Genomic DNA, 20,297 nt, shown 5'->3' on the forward strand with positions numbered 1-20,297 from the left:
ACTCCCTCAAAGAGTCGGCTCATCCTCGCCGTCGTGAGGTGCGCACTATACACGACCTTCAGCTGTATCAGCCCCAACTTCATGCATGTGGTTGAGGAATTCACCCTCCGGAGCATCTCACACCGCAGACCTTCCATAACCTTCCAGAACTCTTCCTCCCACTTGGCTTTAATCCCCTCCATGGATATCCTGGCCTCCCCAAAATCCTCCAGTAGATCGCCGACACCATCCCTTTTCCATTCCCGCTGCCGTCAATACCTCTTCCAATAGCGATTGGGTCAGCGCGATCAGGAAGCTCTGAACCTCCTCCCTAGCAAAATCCTGGAACTGCATGTACCTAAACCCTTCCACATGCTCCAGTCCATATTTCTCCCCCAGTTCTTCCAACCTCCCAAAACATTCCCCCAGGAACAGGTCTTTTAATACCCTGATCCCCCTCTCCTCTCATCTCCAAAAGCTCCCATCCAGCCTCCCCGGCTCAAACCTGTGATTCCCCCTGATCGGCATTACCCCTGACCCAGCCAAGTGTTGCCTCAACTGCCTCCAAATCTTCAGTGGCACCACCACCACCGGACCCCCAGACTTGCCCGGGGCCATCTGGAGCGCCCTCAACCCCGACCCTTTACACAGACCCTCCTGCATGGTAACCCACTAGACCTCACCCCCAAACCAATTTCACCTTTCCGCTTTCTCCATCGAAAAATAATATGTGCCCTGACTTCTCCCCATATTCGTAAATCTCTCCCCTCTCCTGCCTCAGTTGGCGTACCGCCTTCCCCGTGGACAACTGATCAAAGCTAGCCTGAAGCTCACTTCTTCTGTCCAAGAGGGTCGGATCTGCATCCCCGTACCTCCTGTCCACCTCCAACTTCTCCTCTATCAGCCTACAACGCTCCTCCCTTTCCTCTTTATCCACCTTGGCCTTAAATGATATCACCTCCCCCCTCATTACCGCCTTCAGGGCCTCCCATACCACCGTCTGCGATAATTCCCTGTACAGTTAAAATATATATTTTTTTTGCTGTTTGCTGTTAGTGCGGAGCGCAGTAGTTGCTGTGTGACTGCTTGCTGAGAAAGGGAGTAAATTTTTACAAAGCTTACTGTTGGGGGTTTCCAGCTGAATCCGGTCGGAGTGAGGACAGAGTGACTGCTGGTAAGTAGTAAAGATTTAAGTTGTTTGCGCGGGCTCATAACAGCTGATTGCTGTTATAGTGTGGGGCGCAGTGGTTGCTGTGTAAGTGCTTGCTGAGAAAGGGAGTAAATTGTTACAAAACTTACTGCTGGGGGTGTTGCTCTTATTGGCCTTAGTTTTATTAGCTCTAATTCAGTCACGAGTCGCCAGGTATCTTTCTGATACCGCCACGTGGTTCAAGCTCAAGTAATGATTAATAATGCAGCACACCGCTTAGTAAAAGTTAAATCAACGATCATTTATTATATACAGCAATAAACACTTATACAATAATCCTACTTCTAGACTATTACCTACCACCAAAGGCTAATACTTAACTTTGGTGATGGCCCACCAGGTCAGGAAACTAATGGTCTATCGAATTGGGTCTGGCCTGCGGGATTCAAAAAGGCTGGCACGAGTCGATAGTCTGGAACACCTACCTGGTAGCGATTGCTGGAGTAACACTTACTTGTTTCTTCGTCGAAGGGTCTCGAAGGTTGCGAGTAGGAGAAGATGGGTCGATCTGAACTTTGCCCCTTATTTTTATAGTTCCCAGGGGCTTCCCGCCTCTCGGGGCAGACCTTGACCCTGGTTCCAAGTGATTGGACTTGGTCCCAATCACTGGGTTCGATATGCTCCAATAATGGGGCGATTTCTTGCTCGGGGGGTGGTCGTCCACCTTTCTTTGTCTCAGCCACTGCTGGCGCCGAAAAGTCGGATCGGCTTTATGTTGCTAATGTGTAGCAATTGTTCCCGGGGATAGCTGCTCAGTATGCAGATGGCTGGGTTGATGTGCTGTTAATGGTTGCAGGTATCGGTCTGGGCCGACTTCTCCAGAGCCGAATACACTGTTTTGCCTGCAGCTGTCCGTTTGAGTCCCGTTGGCTGATTTTCCCATCAGCCTCTTTCGTTCGCCGTTTTAGATCGGGGCTTGAACATTTTACTCGGGAATCAGCCATTTTAGGTGGCTACAGGGGTTTCTAGCTGAATCCGGTCGGAGTGAGGACAGCGTGACTGCTGGGTAAGTAGAAAGATTTAAAGTGATTAAATTGTCATCGTGCAGGGCGCAGTGGTTGCTGGTTAAGTGTTTTATTTTTACCTGTATTTAAGTTGGGCGGTTCCTAAACCCGAGACACTACACTTGTAGTGTCCCCCACCCTTCCACCTTCTCACCTAAGGGGTTAAGTGAATATCAGGTAAGCTCTTTCTTTCTTTCTTTCTTTTTCTTGTTTTTATCCGGATGTTATCTAGGGGGGATGGCAGGGAAGGCAGTGCAATGTTCCTCCTGCAGAATGTTTGAGGTGAGGGACGCCGTCAGTGTCCCCGCTGATTTAATCTGTGGGAATTGCACCCATCTCCAGCTCCTCAAAAACCGCGTTAGGGAACTGGAGCTGGATGAACTTCGGATCATTCGGGAGGCAGAGGTGGTCATGGATAGTAGCTTCAGGGATGTAGTTACTCCGAAGAATCAAGATAGATGGGTGACGGTGAGAGAGGCTGGGAGGAAACAGTCAGTACAGGGATCCTATGTGGTTGTTCCCCTCAGTAACAATATACCGCTTTGGATACTGTTGAGGGGGACGACCTACCAGGGGTAAGCCACGGTGAACAGATCTCCAGCACTGAGTCCGTCCCTGCGGCTCAGAAGGGAAGGAGGGAGAGCAGGAGAGCAATAGTTATTGGGGACTCGAAAGTTAGAAGGACAGATAGACGGTTCTGTGGCAACAAAAGAGACTCACGGATGGTATGATGCCTCCCGGGTGCCAGGGTCCGTGACGTCTCGGACCATGTTTTCAGAATCCTGAAGGCGGAGGGGGAACAGTCAGAAGTCGTGGTACACATCGGTACCAACAACATAGGTAAGAGAAGGGACGGGGATTTAAAACAGGAATTTAGGGAGCTAGGGTGGAAGCTGAGAGCCAGGACAAACCATGTTGTCATCTCTGGTTTGTTGCCGGTGCCACATGCTAGTGAGGTGAGGAACAGGCAGAGAGTGCAGATAAACACGTGGCTGCAGCGATGGTGTAGGAGGGAGGGTTTCAGTTACGTGGATAATTGGAGCACATTCTGGGGAAGGTGGGACCTGTACAGACTGGATGGTTTGCACTTGAACCAGAGGAGCACCAATATCCTGGGTGGGAAATTTGCTACGGCTCTTCGGGGGGGGTTTAAACTAATTTGTCAGGGGGATGGGAAAACGAGCTGTAGTCCAGAAGCCAGTGTTGAGAGTAGTGAGGTACTGAGGAGGGCATCAAGGTCGCAGAACTGTCCTGGCAGACAGGAAGGTGGGTTGAAGTGTGTCCACTTCAATGCAAGGAGTATCCGGAATAAGGTAGGTGAACTTGAGCGTGGATTGGTACCTGGGACTACGATGTTGTGGGCATTACGGAGACATGGTTAGAACAGGGACAGGAATGGTGGTTGGAAGTTCCGGGGTATAGATGTTTCAGTAAGAGTAGGGAAGGTGGTAGCATTGTAGCAGCATTGTTAATCAAGAATAGTCTTGACGGCTGCAGAAAGGCAGTTCGAGGGGGATCTGCCTACTGAGGTAATATGGGCTGAAGTTAGAAATAGGAAAGGAGTGGTCACGTTGTTAGGAGTTTTCTATAGACCCCAAATAGTAATAGAGATGTGGAGGAAGAAATTGCAAAACAGATCATGGATAGGTGTGGAAGTCTCAGGGTAGTTGTCATGGGTGACTTTAACTTTCCAAATATTGATTGGAACCTCTATAGGTCGAACAGTTCGGATGGGGAAGTTTTTGTACAGTGTGTGCAGGAGCGTTTCCTGACACAATATGTGGATAGGCCAACAAGAGGGGGGGGCCACATTGGACTTGGTACTGGGTAATGAACCGGGCCAAGTGTTAGAATTGTTTGTGGGAGAGCACTTTGGGGATAGTGACCACAATTCGGTGTCTTTCACTATTGCAGTGGAGAGGGAAGGGCCATACGGCAGGGCAAGGTTTATAATTGGGAGGGGTAATTATGATGCGATTAGGCAAGAATTAGGGAGCATAAGATGGGAACAGAAACTGTCAGGGAAAGGCACAAATGAAAGTGGAGCTTGTTCAAGGAACAACTACTGCATGTCCTTGATAGGTATGTCCCTGTCAGGCAGGGAGGAAATGGCCGAGTGAGGGAACCATGGTTCACAAAGGAGGTTGAATGTCTTGTCAAGAGGAAAAAGGAAGCGTATGTAAGGATGAGAAAACAAGGTTCAGTTGGGTCGCTTGAGGGTTACAAGGTAGCAAGGAATGAGCTAAAAAAAAGGGCTTAGGAGAGCTAGGAGGGGGCATGAGAAGTCGTTGGCGGGTCGGATCAAGGAAAACCCCAAGGATTTTCACTCTTATGTGAGAAATAAAAGAATGACCAGGGTGAGGTTAGGGCCGGTCAAGGACAGTAGTGGGAACTTGTGCATGGAGTCGGAAGAGATGGGAGAGGAGTTGAATGATTACTTTTCTTCAGTGTTCACCAAGGAGAGGGGCCATGTTTTTGAGGATGAGAGTGTGATACAGGTGTGTAGGCTGGAGGAGGTAGATGTTCTGAGGAAGGATGTGTTAGCAATTTTGAAAAACCTCAAGGTCGTCAAGTCCCCTGGGCCAGATGGGATATATCCTCGGATTCTTTGGGAGGCAAGGGATGAGATTGCAGAGCCTTTGGCTTTGATCTTTGGGTCCTCACTGTCCACGGGGATAGTGCCAGAGGACTGGAGAGTGGCGAATGTTGTTCCTCTGTTCAAGAAAGGGAATAGGAATGACCCTGATAATTATAGGCCAGTTAGTCTTACTTCGGTGGTCGGTAAGTTAATGGAAAAGGTCCTGAAGGATAGGATTTATGACCATTTGGAAAGAGGTAGCTTAATCTGGGATATTCAACACGGATTTGTGAAGGGTAAGTCTTGCCTCACAAATTTGATTGAATTCTTTGAGGAAGTAACTAAGTGTGTAGATGAAGGTAGAGCAGTTGATGTCGTGTACATGGATTTTAGTAAGGCGTTTGATAAGGTTCCCCATGGTTGGCTCACAAAGAAAGTAAGGAGGCATGGCATAGAGGGAAATTTGGCCGATTGGATCAGTAACTGGCTATCATAAGACCTTAAGACATAGGAGCGGAAGTAAGGCCATTCGGCCCATCGGGTCCACTCCACCATTCAATCATGGCTGATTTCAACTCCATTTACCCGCTCTCTCTCCATAGCCCTTAATTCCTCGAGAAATCAAGAATTTATCAACTTCTGTCTTAAAGCCACTCAACTGCCCGGCCTCCACCGCCCTCTGTGGCAATGAATTCCACAGACCCACCACTCTCTGGCTGAAGAAATTTCTCCTCATCTCTGTTCTAAAGTGACTCCCTTTTATTCTAAGGCTGTGCCCCCGGGTCCTAGTCTCCCCTGCTAATGGAAACAACTTCCCTACATCCACCCTATCTAAGCCATTCATTATCTTGTAAGTTTCTATTAGATCTCCCCTCAACCTCCTAAACTCCAATGAATATAATCCCAGGATCCTCAGACGTTCATCGTATGTTAGGCCTACCATTCCTGGGATCATCCGCGTGAATCTCCGCTGGACCCCGCTGGACCCGCTCCAGTTCCAGTATGTCCTTCCTGAGGTGTGGGACCCAAAATTGCTCACAGTATTCTAAATGGGGCCTAACTAATGCTTTATAAAGCTTCAGAAGTACATCCCTGCTTTTATATTCCAAGCCGCTTGAGATAAATGACAACATTGCATTTGCTTTCTTAATTACGGACTCAACCTGCAAGTTAACCTTTAGAGAATCCTGGACTAGGACTCCCAAGTCCCTTTGCACTTCAGCATTATGAATTTTGTCACCGTTTAGACAATAGTCCATGCCTCTATTCTTTTTTCCAAAGTGCAAGACCTCGCACTTGCCCACGTTGAATTTCATCAGCCATTTCTTGGACCACTCTCCTAAACTGTCTAAATCTTTCTGCAGCCTCCCCACCTCCTCCATACTACCTGCCCCTCCACCTATCTTTGTATCATCAGCAAACTTAGCCAGAATGCCCCCATTCCCGTCATCTAGATCGTTAATATATAAAGAGAACAGCTGTGGCCCCAACACTGAACCCTGCGGGACACCACTCGTCACTGGTTGCCATTCCGAAAAAGAACCTTTTATCCCAACTCTCTGCCTTCTGCCTGACAGCCAATCGTCAATCCATGTTAGTACCTTGCCTCGAATACCATGGGCCCTTATTTTACTCAGCAGTCTCCCGTGAGGCACCTTATCAAAGGCCTTTTGGAAGTCAAAATTGATAACATTCATTGGCTCCCCTTGGTCTAACCTATTTGTTATCTCTTCAAAGAACTCTAACAGGTTTGTCAGGCACGACCTCCCCTTACTAAATCCATGCTGACTTGTCCTAATCCGACCCTGCACTTCCAAGAATTTAGAAATCTCATCCTTAACAATGGATTCTAGAATCTTGCCAATAACCGAGGTTAGGCTTATTGGCCTATAATTTTCCATCTTTTTCCTGGTTCCCTTCTTGAACAGGGGGGTTACAACAGCGATTTTCCAATCCTCTGGGACTTTCCCTGACTCCAGTGACTTTTGAAAGATCATAACTAACGCCTCCACTATTTCTTCAGCTATCTTCTTTAGAACTCTAGGATGTAGCCCATCTGGGCCCGGAGATTTATCAATTTTTAGACCTCTTAGTTTCTCTAGCACTTCCTCCTTTGTGATGGCTACCATATTCAACTCTGCCCCCTAACTCTCCGGAATTGTTGGGATATTACTCATGTCTTCTACTGTGAAGACTGACGCAAAGTACTTATTTAGTTCCTTAGCTATTTCCTTGTCTCCCATCACTAGATTACCAGCATCATTTTGGAGCGGCCCAATGTCTACTTTTTCCTCCCGTTTGTTTTTAATGTATTTAAAGAAACTTTTACTATCATTCCTAATGTTACTGGCTAGCCTACCTTCATAATTGATCCTCTCTTTCCTTATTTCTCTCTTTGTTATCCTCTGTATGTTTTTGTAGCCTTCCCAATCTTCTGACTTCCCACTACTCTTTGCCACATTATAGGCATTCTCTTTTGCTTTGATGCATTCCCTAACTTCCTTTGTTAGCCATGGCTGCCTAATCCCCCTCTGATAACCTTTCTTTTCTTTGGGATGAACCTCTGTACTGTGTCCTCAATTACTCCCAGAAACTCCTGCCATTGCTGTTCTACTGTCTTTCCCATTAGGCTCTGCTCCCAGTCGATTTTCGTCAGTTCCTCCCTCATGACCCTGTAGTTACCTTTATTTAACTGTAACACCTTTACATCTGATTCTACCTTCTTTCTTTCAAATTGGAGATTGAATTCTACCATATTATGATCACTGCCTCCTAAGTGTTCCCTTACTTTAAGATCTTTAATCCAGTCTGGCTCATTACATAACACTAAGTCCAGAATGGCCTGTCCCCTCGTGGGCTCCATCACAAGCTGTTCCAAAAAGCCCTCCTGTAAACATTCAATGAATTCCCTTTCCTTGGGTCCACTGGCAGCATTATTTACCCAGTCCACCTGCATATTGAAGTCCCCCATGATCACTGTGACCTTGCCTTTCTGACATGCACTTTCTATTTCTTGGTGCATTTTGTGCCCCTGGTCCTGACCACTGTTAGGAGGCCTGTACATAACTCCCATTATGGTTTTTTTGCCTTTGTGGTTCCTCAACTCTACCCACACAGACTCCACATCATCTGACCCTATGTCGTTTAGTGCTATTGATTTAATTTAATTCCTAATTAACAAGGCAACCCCGCCCCCTCTGCCCACCTCTCTGTCTTTTTGATAGGTTGTGAATCCATGGATGTTTAAATGCCAGTCCTGAACCCCCTGCAACCACGTCTCTGTGATGCCTACCACATCATACCTGCCATTCACAATCTGGGCCACAAGCTCATCTACCTTGTTCCATACACTGCGTGCATTTAAATATAGCACCTTTAATTCTCTATTGACCGTCCCTTTTTGTTTTCTTAGTGTGGTGGACCTTGGTTTACTGAGCCTTTCCATACACTGTGTCATATTTTGTGGGATGGGGACTATTGTAACCTCTCCTGAGTTCTGTCTTTTCGTGCTTTTTTGTATTCCTAAGCAGCTACGCTTCCCACTGATTACTTCACCTCTTGGTTCCCTGACTTTCCCATCCCCCCCAATCTCTCGTTTAAAGTCCCATTGACCACCCTATTGACTCTTTTTGCCAGAAGACTGGTCCCAGCTCGGTTCAGGTGGAGACCATCCCAACGGTACAGGTCCCCCCGTCCCAAAACTGATGCCAGTGTCCCATGAAAAGGAACCCCTCTTTCCCACACCACTCTTTCAGCCACGTGTTAACTTCCCTTATTCTTGCCTCCCTATGCCAATTTGCACGTGGCTCGGGCAGTAATCCGGAGATTATGACCCTTGAGGACCTGTTTTTTAATTTGAATCCTAGCTCTTTATAATCTCTAAACAGGTCCTCTTTTCTCGACTTGCCTATGTTGTTGGCACCGACATGGACCACAACAACTGGATCCTCCCCCTCCAGTATCCTTTCAAGCCGGTCAGAGATGTCCCGCACCCTAGCACCGGGCAGGCAACATACCATGCAGGACTCCTGCTCACAAAGGATACTATCTATCCCCCTGATAATAGAATCCCCTACAACTTGCCTATTTACTCCCTCCCCTTGAATGGCCTGCTGAACCATGGTGCCTTGGTCAGCTGACTCATCCTTCCTGCAGCCCTGTTCGCCATCCACACAGGGAGCAAGTGTCCCATACCTGTTGGACAGCGTCAAGGGCTGAGGCTCCTGAATTCCTGACTGCTGGTTCCCTTTACCTGCCTGGCTTGCAGTCACACCCTGCTGTCCCTGGCCACTGGCAGGATTTAAACTACTTACTCTGACAGGTGTGACTGCCTCCTGAAACACAGTATCCAGGTAAGTCTCCCCCTCCCAGATGTGCCTCAGTGTTTGAAACTCAGACTCCAGCTCATCAACTCTGAGTCGGAGCTCTTCGAGCAGCCAACACTTACTGCAGATATGGTCGCTGCAGCTCGCAATGGGATCTGCCAGCTCCCACATCAAGCAGCTCAAGCACATCACCTGACCAGCCATCACTAATTAATTAATTAGTTTAATTTAAGTTGACGGGTTTAGCTGTGTTTTTTAAAAATTGGGGGCAGATTTGCTATCAATCAATCAGATCACAGCTTCCCTCTGACGTCACTTTCGGAAAAAAAACCCTGGAAAACAGGAAGTTACCGTTAGGTTTTTATACTCAGAGACTGCTCCTCCTCCTCCGAACGGCTCCCGAAATTAGGCCCGAAGAAACAGAGAGAACAAAACAGTCGGGGGGAAAGCACGTTCTCCCACTCTTCACCAAATTACCTCACTGCACCAAATTACCAAATTCTCACTCTGTCTGTGTCTCACTCAATCAGGCTGTGTCTCCTTGACCAGCGCAATGCTTACTAAGTGCGCTTTCTGTCTGTCTTTTATACAGACTTTTGGATGACTCACACTAAAACTTCAAAGAGAAGAATACAATGTGTACCTTTGTGCCCCTTAACAGGCCTCAGGTGACTGCCAGATCATATAGAAGACAGAGGGTGGTGGTGGATGGAAAATTTTCAGACTGGAGACCGGTTACCAGCGGTGTACCACAGGGATCAGTGCTGGGTCCTCTGTTATTTGTGATTTTTATCAATGACTTGGAGGAGGGGGCTGAAGGGTGGGTCAGTAAATTTGCTGATGATACCAAGATTGGTGGAGTAGTGGATGAGGTGGAGGGCTGTTGTAGGCTGCAAAGAGACATTGATAGGATGCAGAGCTGGGCCGAAAAATAGCAGATGAAGTTTAACCCTGATAAGTGCGAGGTGATTCATTTTGGTAGGAAAAATTTGAATGCAGATTACAGGGTCAACAGCGGGGTTCTGAGGAATGTGGAGGAACAGAGAGATCTTGGGGTTCATGTCCACAGATCTCTGAAGGTTGCCACTCAAGTAGGTAGAGCCGTGAAGAAGGCCTATAGTGTGTTTGCGTTTATTAACAGGGGGCTTGAGTTTAAGAGCCGTGGGGTTATGCTGCAACTGTACATGACCCTGGTGAGACCACATTTGGAGTATTGTGTACAGTTCTGGTCACCTCATTATAGGGAGGATGTGGAAGCATTGGAAAGGGTGCAAAGGAGATTTACCAGGATGCTGCCTGGTTTGGAGGGTAGGTCTTATGAGGAAAGTTGAGGGAGCTAGGGCTTTTCTCTTTGGAGCGGGGGAGGATCAGAGGCGACTTAATAGAGGTTTATAAGATGATGAGGGGGATAAATAGAGTGGACGTTCACAGACTATTTCCTCGGGTGGATGTAGCTGTTACAAGGGGGCATAACTATAAGGTTCAGGGTGGGAGATATAGGAGGGATGTCCGAGGTAGGTTCTTTACTCAGAGAGTGGTTCGGGTGTGGAATGGACTGCCTGCTGTGATAGTGGAGTCGGACACTTTAGAAACTTTTAAGCGGTTATTGGATAGGCACATGGAGCACACTAGAATGACAGGGAGTGGGATAGCTTGATCTTGGTTTTGGACCAGGCTCGGCACAACATCGAGGGCCGAAGGTCCTGTTCTGTGCTGTGCTGTTCTATGTTTATTCTCCTTTTTCACATTTTCACCCAAATTTACACCCAACAATAAAAAATAATCAGTAACGAATGTCATGCCAATCCCCATATCAATAACAACGATCCCTTCCTCCCACCAAACCCCAGACATTGGCCCACAAGTTAACATAAACAAATGACAAAAAGGAATCAGGAATCACCCATAGTCACCATTAACACATACAGTCCCGGGGCAGCACGGTGGCGCAGTGAGTAGCACTGCAGTCTCAAGGCGCCAAGGTCCCAGGTTCGATCCCGGCTCTGGGTCACTGTCCGTTTGTGGAGTTTGCACATTCTCCCCCAAACGCCAGGGAGAGGTTAATCTCCACCCTAACAGGATCCGCCTTCGGGCGATCAACGAGGCGAAGGCTACAACATCTACCTCCACACTCGTTTCCAACCCTGGCTGGTCTGACACTCCGAATATGGCCTCCCGAGGGCCCGGGTCCAGTTTCACGTGCACCACTTTAGAGATTACCCTGAACACCACCTTCCAGTAATCCTCCAGCTTTGGACAGGACCAAAACATATGAACGTGGTTTGCAGGGCCTCCCCCGCAACGTTCACATAAATGTTCTACCCCCTCAAAACTCCGGCTCATCCTCGCCCTTGTAAGGTGCGCTCTGTGCACCACCTTCTGCTGTATCAGACCCTACCTCGCACACGAGGTGGAGGCGTTCACCCTCTGGAGCACCTCACACCAGAACCCCTCCTCCATACCCTCTCCCAACTCTTTCTCCCACTTTGCCTTGATCCCTTCTAGCGGCGCCTTCTCCTCCAAAATAGCCCCTTTAACCACCATACTACCCCCTTCTCCAGTCCCCTTGTCGTCAGCACCTCCTCCAGCAATGTGGAAGCCGGCTCTACTGGGAAGCTCTGTATCTCCTTTCTGGCAAAGTCTCGAACCTGCATGTATCTAAATATTTCTCCCTACTCCAGTCCATACTTTTCTCCCAGCTCCTTCAATCCCGCAAAACGACCCCAAGAAATATATCTAGTGTCTTAATTCCTTTCTCCTCCCATCTCTGAAAATTTACATCCCACTTCCTTGGCTCAAATCTGTTCCCTGTACAGTTAAAGCCCACCTACTGCTCAATCACCTTCCTGATTTTCTCACAGAAGCTTTGATCGCTCAGCAGCCCACATCCATTCTCCATCCTGGCCTCTACGCTACCCCCTTCTCCAGGACCATGTCCACCCAATGTGGTGCGTGTCCTGATATCGCTATCGCCTAATACTCTGATCCCCTAATCCCTGCCAGCAATGCCTTCCCGACTACGAAAAAGTCAATCCTCGAATAAACCGTATGAACCGAGGAGAAGAACGAATACTCCCACTTCCTCGGGTGCAAGAACCTCCCTGATGAAGGAGCTGCCCCGGAATCTGAAACAAACTTGTTGGACTTTAAACTGGTGCTGTAAGATTTTTTATAAGTGAACATGGTCGTTTATTTCTAAGAAGCTACGTTTTCTGGTCGGTGTGCAGTCATGACGGACTGGTATGATGAGGGCTGATCAGTTTCCTTCTATGTTGTAATTTCACATCATCGCATTGGCTAATTTATTCACTTCAATTCATTGCAAAAAATAATTGGTTCAGATAGGAGAAGATTATCAACATGAGAGTGTCTTCAGGGCAGCACCGTCGCAGAGTGGTTAGCATTGCTGTCTACGCCGCTGAGGACCCGGGTTCGAATCCCGGCCCTGGGTCACTCCCCGTGTCTGCGTGGGTTTCTCCCCTACAACCCAAAGATGTGCAGGATAGGCGAATTGTCCACACTAAAATTGCCCCTTAATTGGAAAAAATAATTGGGTACTCTAAATTTAAAAAAAACATGAGTGTTCTTGGAATATCGCATTATTTTTGAATGTCCCCTTCAAGAAATAAGTAGTCTGGTAACAAATTATTAAATATAAAGGGATGTGCTTCCTGTGGTAATGTTTCTATTTTGGCATTGAAACAATAATTGCATTTCAATATGACAGTGGTGATAGGTTTCCACAATGCAATGAAACATTTTGAATATTTTACCAATATGAACCGGAGGAAGGAATGGTGCGTTTCCTAAATTAAGAACCAAATCCTTTTAATTTTGGCACAGATATGGAAATTTTGCCGTTGCCATCAAGCCAGAAAACTGTCAAATATTTTACTTTCTTTTGCTCTCTCCTCCAGATCTATTATTATCACAATGTGAAATGCAGAGTTGAAATGTATGATAAAGACTTAATAATGCTCCAGGTAAGAAACTTCATCCCAGCTGAAGTATGCACATTTATTGTCCAAAGATGGAAGGATTGAGGTTTCAGACAGTTAAGCTTTTAGATTAAATGTTTGATCGTGTGTAGTTATTTGGAAAGTTTCCTGGGTAGCTTGAAATGGCATGTATTTATTTTAAATTTTATTCATGACCTTGAAATAGGTGGCACTAACTTTTTGAATTTCTTGGATGGTTTGTACCAACTTGCACTGTTCACGCCACGTTTCTGATCTGCAACGGATGGTTTGAGTTGTCTTGTTAGCTCGTGGTCCAAGTAACTGATCAAGCCTCTATTTCAAATGGCAAAGATGGATTCTGTTTATTGCGCTGCTTCCGGAAACATCTTCCCAAACCATTTCTCTACCTAATGTACCCAACCCGGGACAGCAGTGCTACTTCCTCTTCTCATGGAATTTACAGTGCAGAAGGAGGCCATTCGGCCCATCGAGTCTGCACTGGCCCTTACAAAGAGCACCCCACTCAAGCCCATGCCATGACCCTACCCCCGTAACCCAGTAACCCCACTTTGCCCTTGCACCAAGGGCAATGTAGCATGGCCAATCCACCTGGCCTGCACATCTTTGGACTGTGGGAGGAAATCGGAGTACCCAGAGAAAACCCACGCAGACACGGGGAGAACGTGCAGACTCCACACAGACAGTGACCAAGCCGGGAATCGAACCAGAGACCCTGGAGCTGTGAAGCATCTGTGCTAACCACTATGCTACCGTACTCTCCTGTACTAATTTTTTGACAGCATTCTAAATGTAATATTAGTTCCCATTTATTCTATGGTACTGTTACATTGATTTATACTACACATGGATGACTGGAGTTTAAGAACAATTGCAAAAATTTCATGATACCTTTTTTATTTTTCAGGCGGGAGCTTCGATGATGGATCCAAACCATTTTCTCATGATTATGCTTTGTCGATTTGAGTTGTACCACATATTTAATAGTCTTGACTATGGCAAACGATTTAATTCTGAACATACCAACAAGGTGAAGTAGGAAAGGCTTGTTTTCCAAAACAATTATGTCATCAATGTATTTCTTTTTGTCTTTTAAATTTGTTTGAAGTGTAAAAGTGTTTCCCAAAGGTAATTGCAATATTACAGCTGAAATTTATAGATGAGGCGATTAATTGTTCTGTATTTTCTATAAATTTTACATGTCCAGGATGTTCTGCAACAAAACAATACTCTCATAGAAGAAATGCTTCACCTGACCATGATGGTAGTTGGTAAGGCACGCATTTTTTTGAATCACTATTGTAAAATCTTTTGTCAGAATTGGCATCACTTGTTTTCTGTTTAATCAGCCTGACATCATGAATGATAGAAGGGATAATCTAAAGGTGATCACAGACTGCTGCTTTATATCTTCTGTTAAATAAGATGTCCTTAGTGAATGTTGAGAAGATTGCTCACATGTTTACTCTTTTCGGGAGTAGTATCTGGTGTGAAATTGGTACATGGAGTTTTAATGGAGAAAGAAGATTGGTTTAATGCGCTGATTTAATAGCATTGAAGTATGCGTGTTTCTCATTGCAATTTTGGCCTCTTTACTTTGTTGTTTTTTTCTTTGTGTCTTAGGCGAAAGATATACTGCTGGAGTGGGTCATGTGTCTGCTGAGGAGGAACTCAAACGTGAAATTGTTCATCAGCTTTGTATAAGGCCAATGGCGCACAGTGAGCTGGTTAAAGCATTGCCTGAAGATGTGAGTATAATGTTTGCCCAGTGGTTGATAATATTGACAATATTGCACTTGATCTAATATTCTTCCTTTCTGGGATGATATTGAGAAGAGTGAAGAAAGCATTCTGTTACTTTGGTCTGAACAATGCAACTAGCACCATCCCATGAACAACTTATGTGTTAGGTTTTTGATTTTCTGTTGGGTCAGTTTTAATTCAAAATTTACCCCATTCGCCTCCTTTTTGCTGTTGCATAAAATTCTGCATTCTCACCTGTAGAGGCAGCAGCAAATCAGCGACATCCAATTGTTAGTTGGTATGCCACGTATAAACAGATTTAGCATGGCTACCCACTGTATCCCATTGACGAATGGGAGCCCTGGCCTGTTGCTCCTGATGTGAACCAGAAGTCACTGACACTAGGAGATTCGTCCCATCAATATTGTGCCATCAATGCCACGCCATTTGTTTTGCAGGCTACCCATTTAGTATATACAATTGTCGCATTTGCTATTGAATCTTTTCAAAATATGTAGATAACCAAACGCACGTGAATTTGAGTATGTACTTGTCTCTTTTTGCGGTACCAGATTAAGATACTCAACATTTAAAACCTATTAACCTACGTAACCTACTATCCTTGTTTTTGTTTATTTCCTGATCCCTTCTACAAACGCATTCTGCTAATTCATTTTTTCCTCTTAGGAGAACAAAGAGACAGGAATGGAAAAGGTTATTGAATCTGTAGCTTCATTCAAGTAAGTATAGAACTGAATGTGAAATATTGCATTAGTTTGATAGACCTTGCATGTCTGCTGGCACGTTAATTCCTTTATTTTTCCATCATAGGAAACCAGGTTTAACAGGAAGAGGGCTTTATGAACTAAAACCTGAATGCACCAAGGAATTTAATGTTTTCTTCTACCATTATTCTAGGGCTGATCAATCTAAGGTAAACTATAATTAAACAAAAAATAAGGTTGGAAATAGAGTATACACTTCATCTATGCTTGAATATTATACACTAATTGATGGTATTAAGTTGTGTAAGCTAAGTGCTATCTTAAATATTAATTCCAAAGCAGGACTATGAAAAGGGGAAAATACAAAGACCAAAACCTACAGTTCTCAACATGAGAAATTTCCCTCTTCTAACTCATGAATCCACTCCTAGAAACATAGAAAATATCCCACTCATGCTTTCCCTCCATACCCCACGGTAGCACAGTGGTTAGCACAGTTACTTCACAGCTCCAGGCTTGGGTCACTCTGCGGAATCTGCACGTTCTCCTCATGTCTGCATGGGTTTCCTCAGGGTGCTCCGGTTTCCAAGCACAGTCCAAAGATGTGCAGGTCAGGTGGGTTGGCATGATAAATTGACCTTAGTGTCCAAAAAGGTGAGGTGGGGTTACTGGGTTACGGGGATAGGGTGGAGGCGTGGGCTTAAATAAGGTTGCTCTTTCCAAGAGCTGGTGCAGACCCGATGGGCCAAATGGCCTCCTTCTGAACTGTAAATTCTATGATTCTATGATCCCTTTAGCCGCAGGGCCACGTGCAGCTCCCTCTTGAATATATCCAACAAACTCGCCTCAACAGCTTTCTGTGGTAGAGAATTTCACAACTGTCTGAGAGAAGAAGTTCTTCCTCATCTCAGTCCTGAATGGCTTACCCCTTATTCTTAGGCTGTGTCCCCTAGTTCTACACGCCAGGGAGTACAAGCCCATTCGATCCAGTCTTTCTTCATATGTCAGTCCTGCCATCCGAGGAATTCGTCTGGTGAACTTTCACTGCACACCCTCAATAGCAAGAATGCCCTTCCTCAAACTAGGAGACCAAAACTGCACAAAATACTCGAGGTGTGGCCTCACCAAGGCCCTGTATAGCTGCAGCAAGACATCACTACTCAAATCCTTTCTCTTTGAAAACCAGCATGCCATTAGCTTTCTTCACCGCCTGCAGTGCCTGCATGCCAACCTTCAGTGAATGTTCCACCATGACACCTAGGTCTCGTTGCACTTCCCCTTTTCCTAAACTGCCACCATTCAGATAATCTGCCTTCATGTTTCCTCACATTTACCCACATTATATTGCATTTGCCAAATATTTGCCCACTCAGCCAGCCTCTCCAAGTCACCCTGCAGCCTCTTTTCATCCTCCTCACAGCACACACTGCCACCCAGCTTAGTGTCGTCTGCAAATTTGGAGATATTGCATGCAATTCCGTTGACCAAATCAATAATGTACATTGTGAACACCTGGGGTCCTAGCATTGAATCTTGCGGTACCCCACTACTCACTGCCTGCCACTCTGAAAAGCACCTGTTTATTCCCACTGCTTCCTGTCTACCAACCAGTTCTCTATCCACCTCTCAGAATCGAATAAAGTTTTTTTCTGTCTCTGGAAACAGAACATTTTTGGACCCCAGTGATGATAACAAGCAGCTAGTCAGTTGTAAAAAGGCACTGTTTCAGATCTTGGATCTTTGCAGCAGGGACGTGAAGTTCTGTGACTCAATTGTCTTGGGAGGTGAAGGCTTAGAAGTTTGCTGTGTCCCGTTTGGAAATGTTCGCTGGCATTGCCTGTCATTTATTTTTGCTGACTATTTAGCGAACTCTGGGGGTCAAGAGGAAATGGGCATAAATTTGGAAATGTGCGGTGTCAGAAAACAAGTTCACAAGAGTTGCTTAACGTAAAGAGCATCCTTTCCTTTTATGTCCTTTCCCCTCACTGCCCATTCCGTCATTATGCACTACCTCCACTCATTCCCTTCCAACCCTGTGCCTCATTATCCCATCGCTTTCTAATCTGCGTGACTTGAATAATTAATTTGTTGACTTATTATGTGGAGTGCTAGTTTGAGTAATATTCCTGAATTTGTCTTTTGAGATTCCTTATCAAACAACTTCTTGAAATCCATACACTGTATACTTCATTTCTTCAAAATTTCACAATTTCTTTAAAGTTATAAGGAAAATTTTGTGAGGCCTCAAGAAGCTTCGAAACTGTATTATTTTTCGCAAAGCAATGTGATAACTATCGGTCATTTCATATTAATGGGTTTTAATTTTCTTTAGGCTGAAGAAGCCCAAAGAAAGTTAAGGAAACAGAATGGAGAAGACACCGGTATGTTAGTTCTTCACTTTTTGTCCCATTTTGAAGTTAATTTTATTTCTTCTCTAATTCTGAGCTGGTCTGTTCTCCTCCTATCATTGTCAACCCAGAAATTAATCTGGCTCCATGAATCCATTTTTTGGTGTTTCTTTGGTTGTGCATTACTTTAATTCACTATCTTCCATACTGGACAATTCAGAATTGATAAAATGTCAAATTAGATGCATTTACCACTTGAGTAATCCACGTTCTTTACAATGGATCAGAATAGAATTAAGAGAAATGTACATTTGCATATTTAGTTTGTTTTCAGATTAATATATCATTTTGTATATTATGCAGCTAAACTGCAATTTTAATTGCAGGCATAACCTAGAAGGTGCAATGATTTTCAGTTATGTGTACAGACATGTACTTGCACCGTGCTGTTATTTACTTCAGAAGTCTTACAACACAAGGTTAAAGTCCAACAGGTTTGATTAGAATCACTAGCTTTCGGAATGTAGCTCCTTCATCAAGTGAGTCACCTGGGATATTCAATGCAACATACATTTTCTGAATTAAAAAAAGAAAATGCTGGAAAAACTCAACAGGTCTCGCAGCATTTGTGGACAGAGAAACAGAGTTAACATTTTGAGTCTGCATGTGTCTGAACACATGGATTCGAAACGTTATCTCTGTTTCTCTTTTCGCAAACGCTGCCAGACCTGAGTTTTTCCAGCATTTTTTGTTTTTATTTCAGATTACCAGCATCCACAGGATTTTGTTTTTATTGTGGATTTGCTGAATAATGGCTCCAGACTGATGTGCAGTGTTAGTGTGGCTGCTAAGTTATATGGTTGTTTTAAAAAAAAAAAAAACTTTTTTTTTTCCAATTAAGGGGTACTTTAGCGTGGCCAATCCACATACCCTGCACACCTTTTGAGTTGTGGGGGTGAGACCCACGCAGACACAGGGAGAATGTGCAAACTCCACACGGGCAGTGACCCGGGGCCGGGATTGCGATCAAACCCGGGTCCTCGGCACCGTGAGGCAGCAAGCAGTGCTAACCACTGCTCCACCGCGCCGCCCATTCACAACCATATTTGATTGAAGAAAGAGAGCCTGCTAGAGAAGCATTTATATCCTAAATCCTTCTGATCCTTTGGGTTTTTTTTTTAATAAACATTTTATTGAGGTAGTTTTGGTTTTACAACAATGACAAAATAAACAATGTACATGAGTTCTGATCCTTTATTACGGATTCAGTGAATGTGATCCTGTTCAGATAAACACACAAGCTGCTGATCACCTCTGGTTTGAGCTGAGAACCTTTGTTAACATGAATGATGAGATTGTAAATTATGTCCAAGGATGGAGAATTGGATTTGATTACTTTTATATGTTAAATACAGAGTACAAATTTGAGATTTTATGCAATGATAATATTCATGGAATAATTATTTGTTTCAGCACTTCCACCTCCTGTCCTTCCTCATTTTTGCCCACTGTTTGCCAGCCTGGTAAACATCCTTCAGTCTGATGTTTATGTGTATATTCTGAGAACAGTGTTGCAGTGGGTTGTGGAACCAAATGGACATGCTTGGACTGAGAGTATGTTACAAAGGGTAAGCTTTGCTAATCCCTTTACGTTCTAAAGTCCAATATGTTCACTGTTTAGAGTTTATCTTGTGATCTCTTCAAAACAGCTGAAAATGAGCTCTTATTTAGTTAGGCCTTTCTGTTTTGAGGTTACAAAATGGAGGGAAATCATTTAGCTTCTCCAAAATGGTTCGGCTTCCTGCATTAAAACATAATAATCTTTATTATTGTCACAAGTAGGCTGACAACACTGAAATAAAGACATTGTGAAAATCCCCTAATCGCCACACTCTGGCGCCTGTTCGGGTACACTGAGGGAGAATTCAGAATGTCTAATTCACCTAACAGCACGCCTTTGGGGACTTGTGGGAGGAAACCGAAGCACCTAGAGGAAACCCATGCAGACACGGAAAATGTGCAGACTCTGCACAGACAGTGATCCAAGCCGGGAATCAAACCTGGGTCCCTGGTGCTGTGAAGCAACAGTGCTAATCACTGCTACTGTGAAGAAAGCATTGCACTTCAGGCCACCTTCCAACAACTTTTAGCTGTTGGCATTTACAGAATTTCACATGAGTGGACTGACCTGTGAAATTTTCTAACAGCAAGTGAACAAAGATAAATTTACTCAACTTTTTAAATATCATTACATCAAACAAACCTATTAGCCAGTTTTACATAAATATCTAGTGACTTGACATCTTTTGTTAGGAATAAGCTTCTGGGATGTTCTTGAGTAAGCGGGTGCTCCGGTTTCCTCCCACAAGTCCTGAAAGATGTGCTGTTAGGTAATTTGGACATTCTGA

General features: G+C 44.8%; 1 protein-coding gene across 3 annotated transcripts in view; it reads left to right on the forward strand.

Moving 5' to 3' along the window:
- Positions 1-20,297, forward strand: part of ubr2 (ubiquitin protein ligase E3 component n-recognin 2) — a 231,668-nt gene that overhangs the window by 149,355 nt on the left and 62,016 nt on the right. For all 3 annotated transcript variants that reach the window (XM_072510121.1, XM_072510112.1, XM_072510130.1), the window contains exons 18-25: positions 13,014-13,079; positions 13,981-14,103; positions 14,281-14,344; positions 14,697-14,821; positions 15,504-15,556; positions 15,648-15,750; positions 17,874-17,922; positions 19,363-19,517. In XM_072510121.1, coding sequence (XP_072366222.1) covers positions 13,014-13,079; positions 13,981-14,103; positions 14,281-14,344; positions 14,697-14,821; positions 15,504-15,556; positions 15,648-15,750; positions 17,874-17,922; positions 19,363-19,517 — 738 coding nt within the window. The remainder of the gene's footprint in view (positions 1-13,013; positions 13,080-13,980; positions 14,104-14,280; positions 14,345-14,696; positions 14,822-15,503; positions 15,557-15,647; positions 15,751-17,873; positions 17,923-19,362; positions 19,518-20,297) is intronic.

This window comes from Scyliorhinus torazame, chromosome 1 (assembly GCF_047496885.1).
Source record: "Scyliorhinus torazame isolate Kashiwa2021f chromosome 1, sScyTor2.1, whole genome shotgun sequence".
Classification (NCBI taxonomy): domain Eukaryota; kingdom Metazoa; phylum Chordata; class Chondrichthyes; order Carcharhiniformes; family Scyliorhinidae; genus Scyliorhinus; species Scyliorhinus torazame.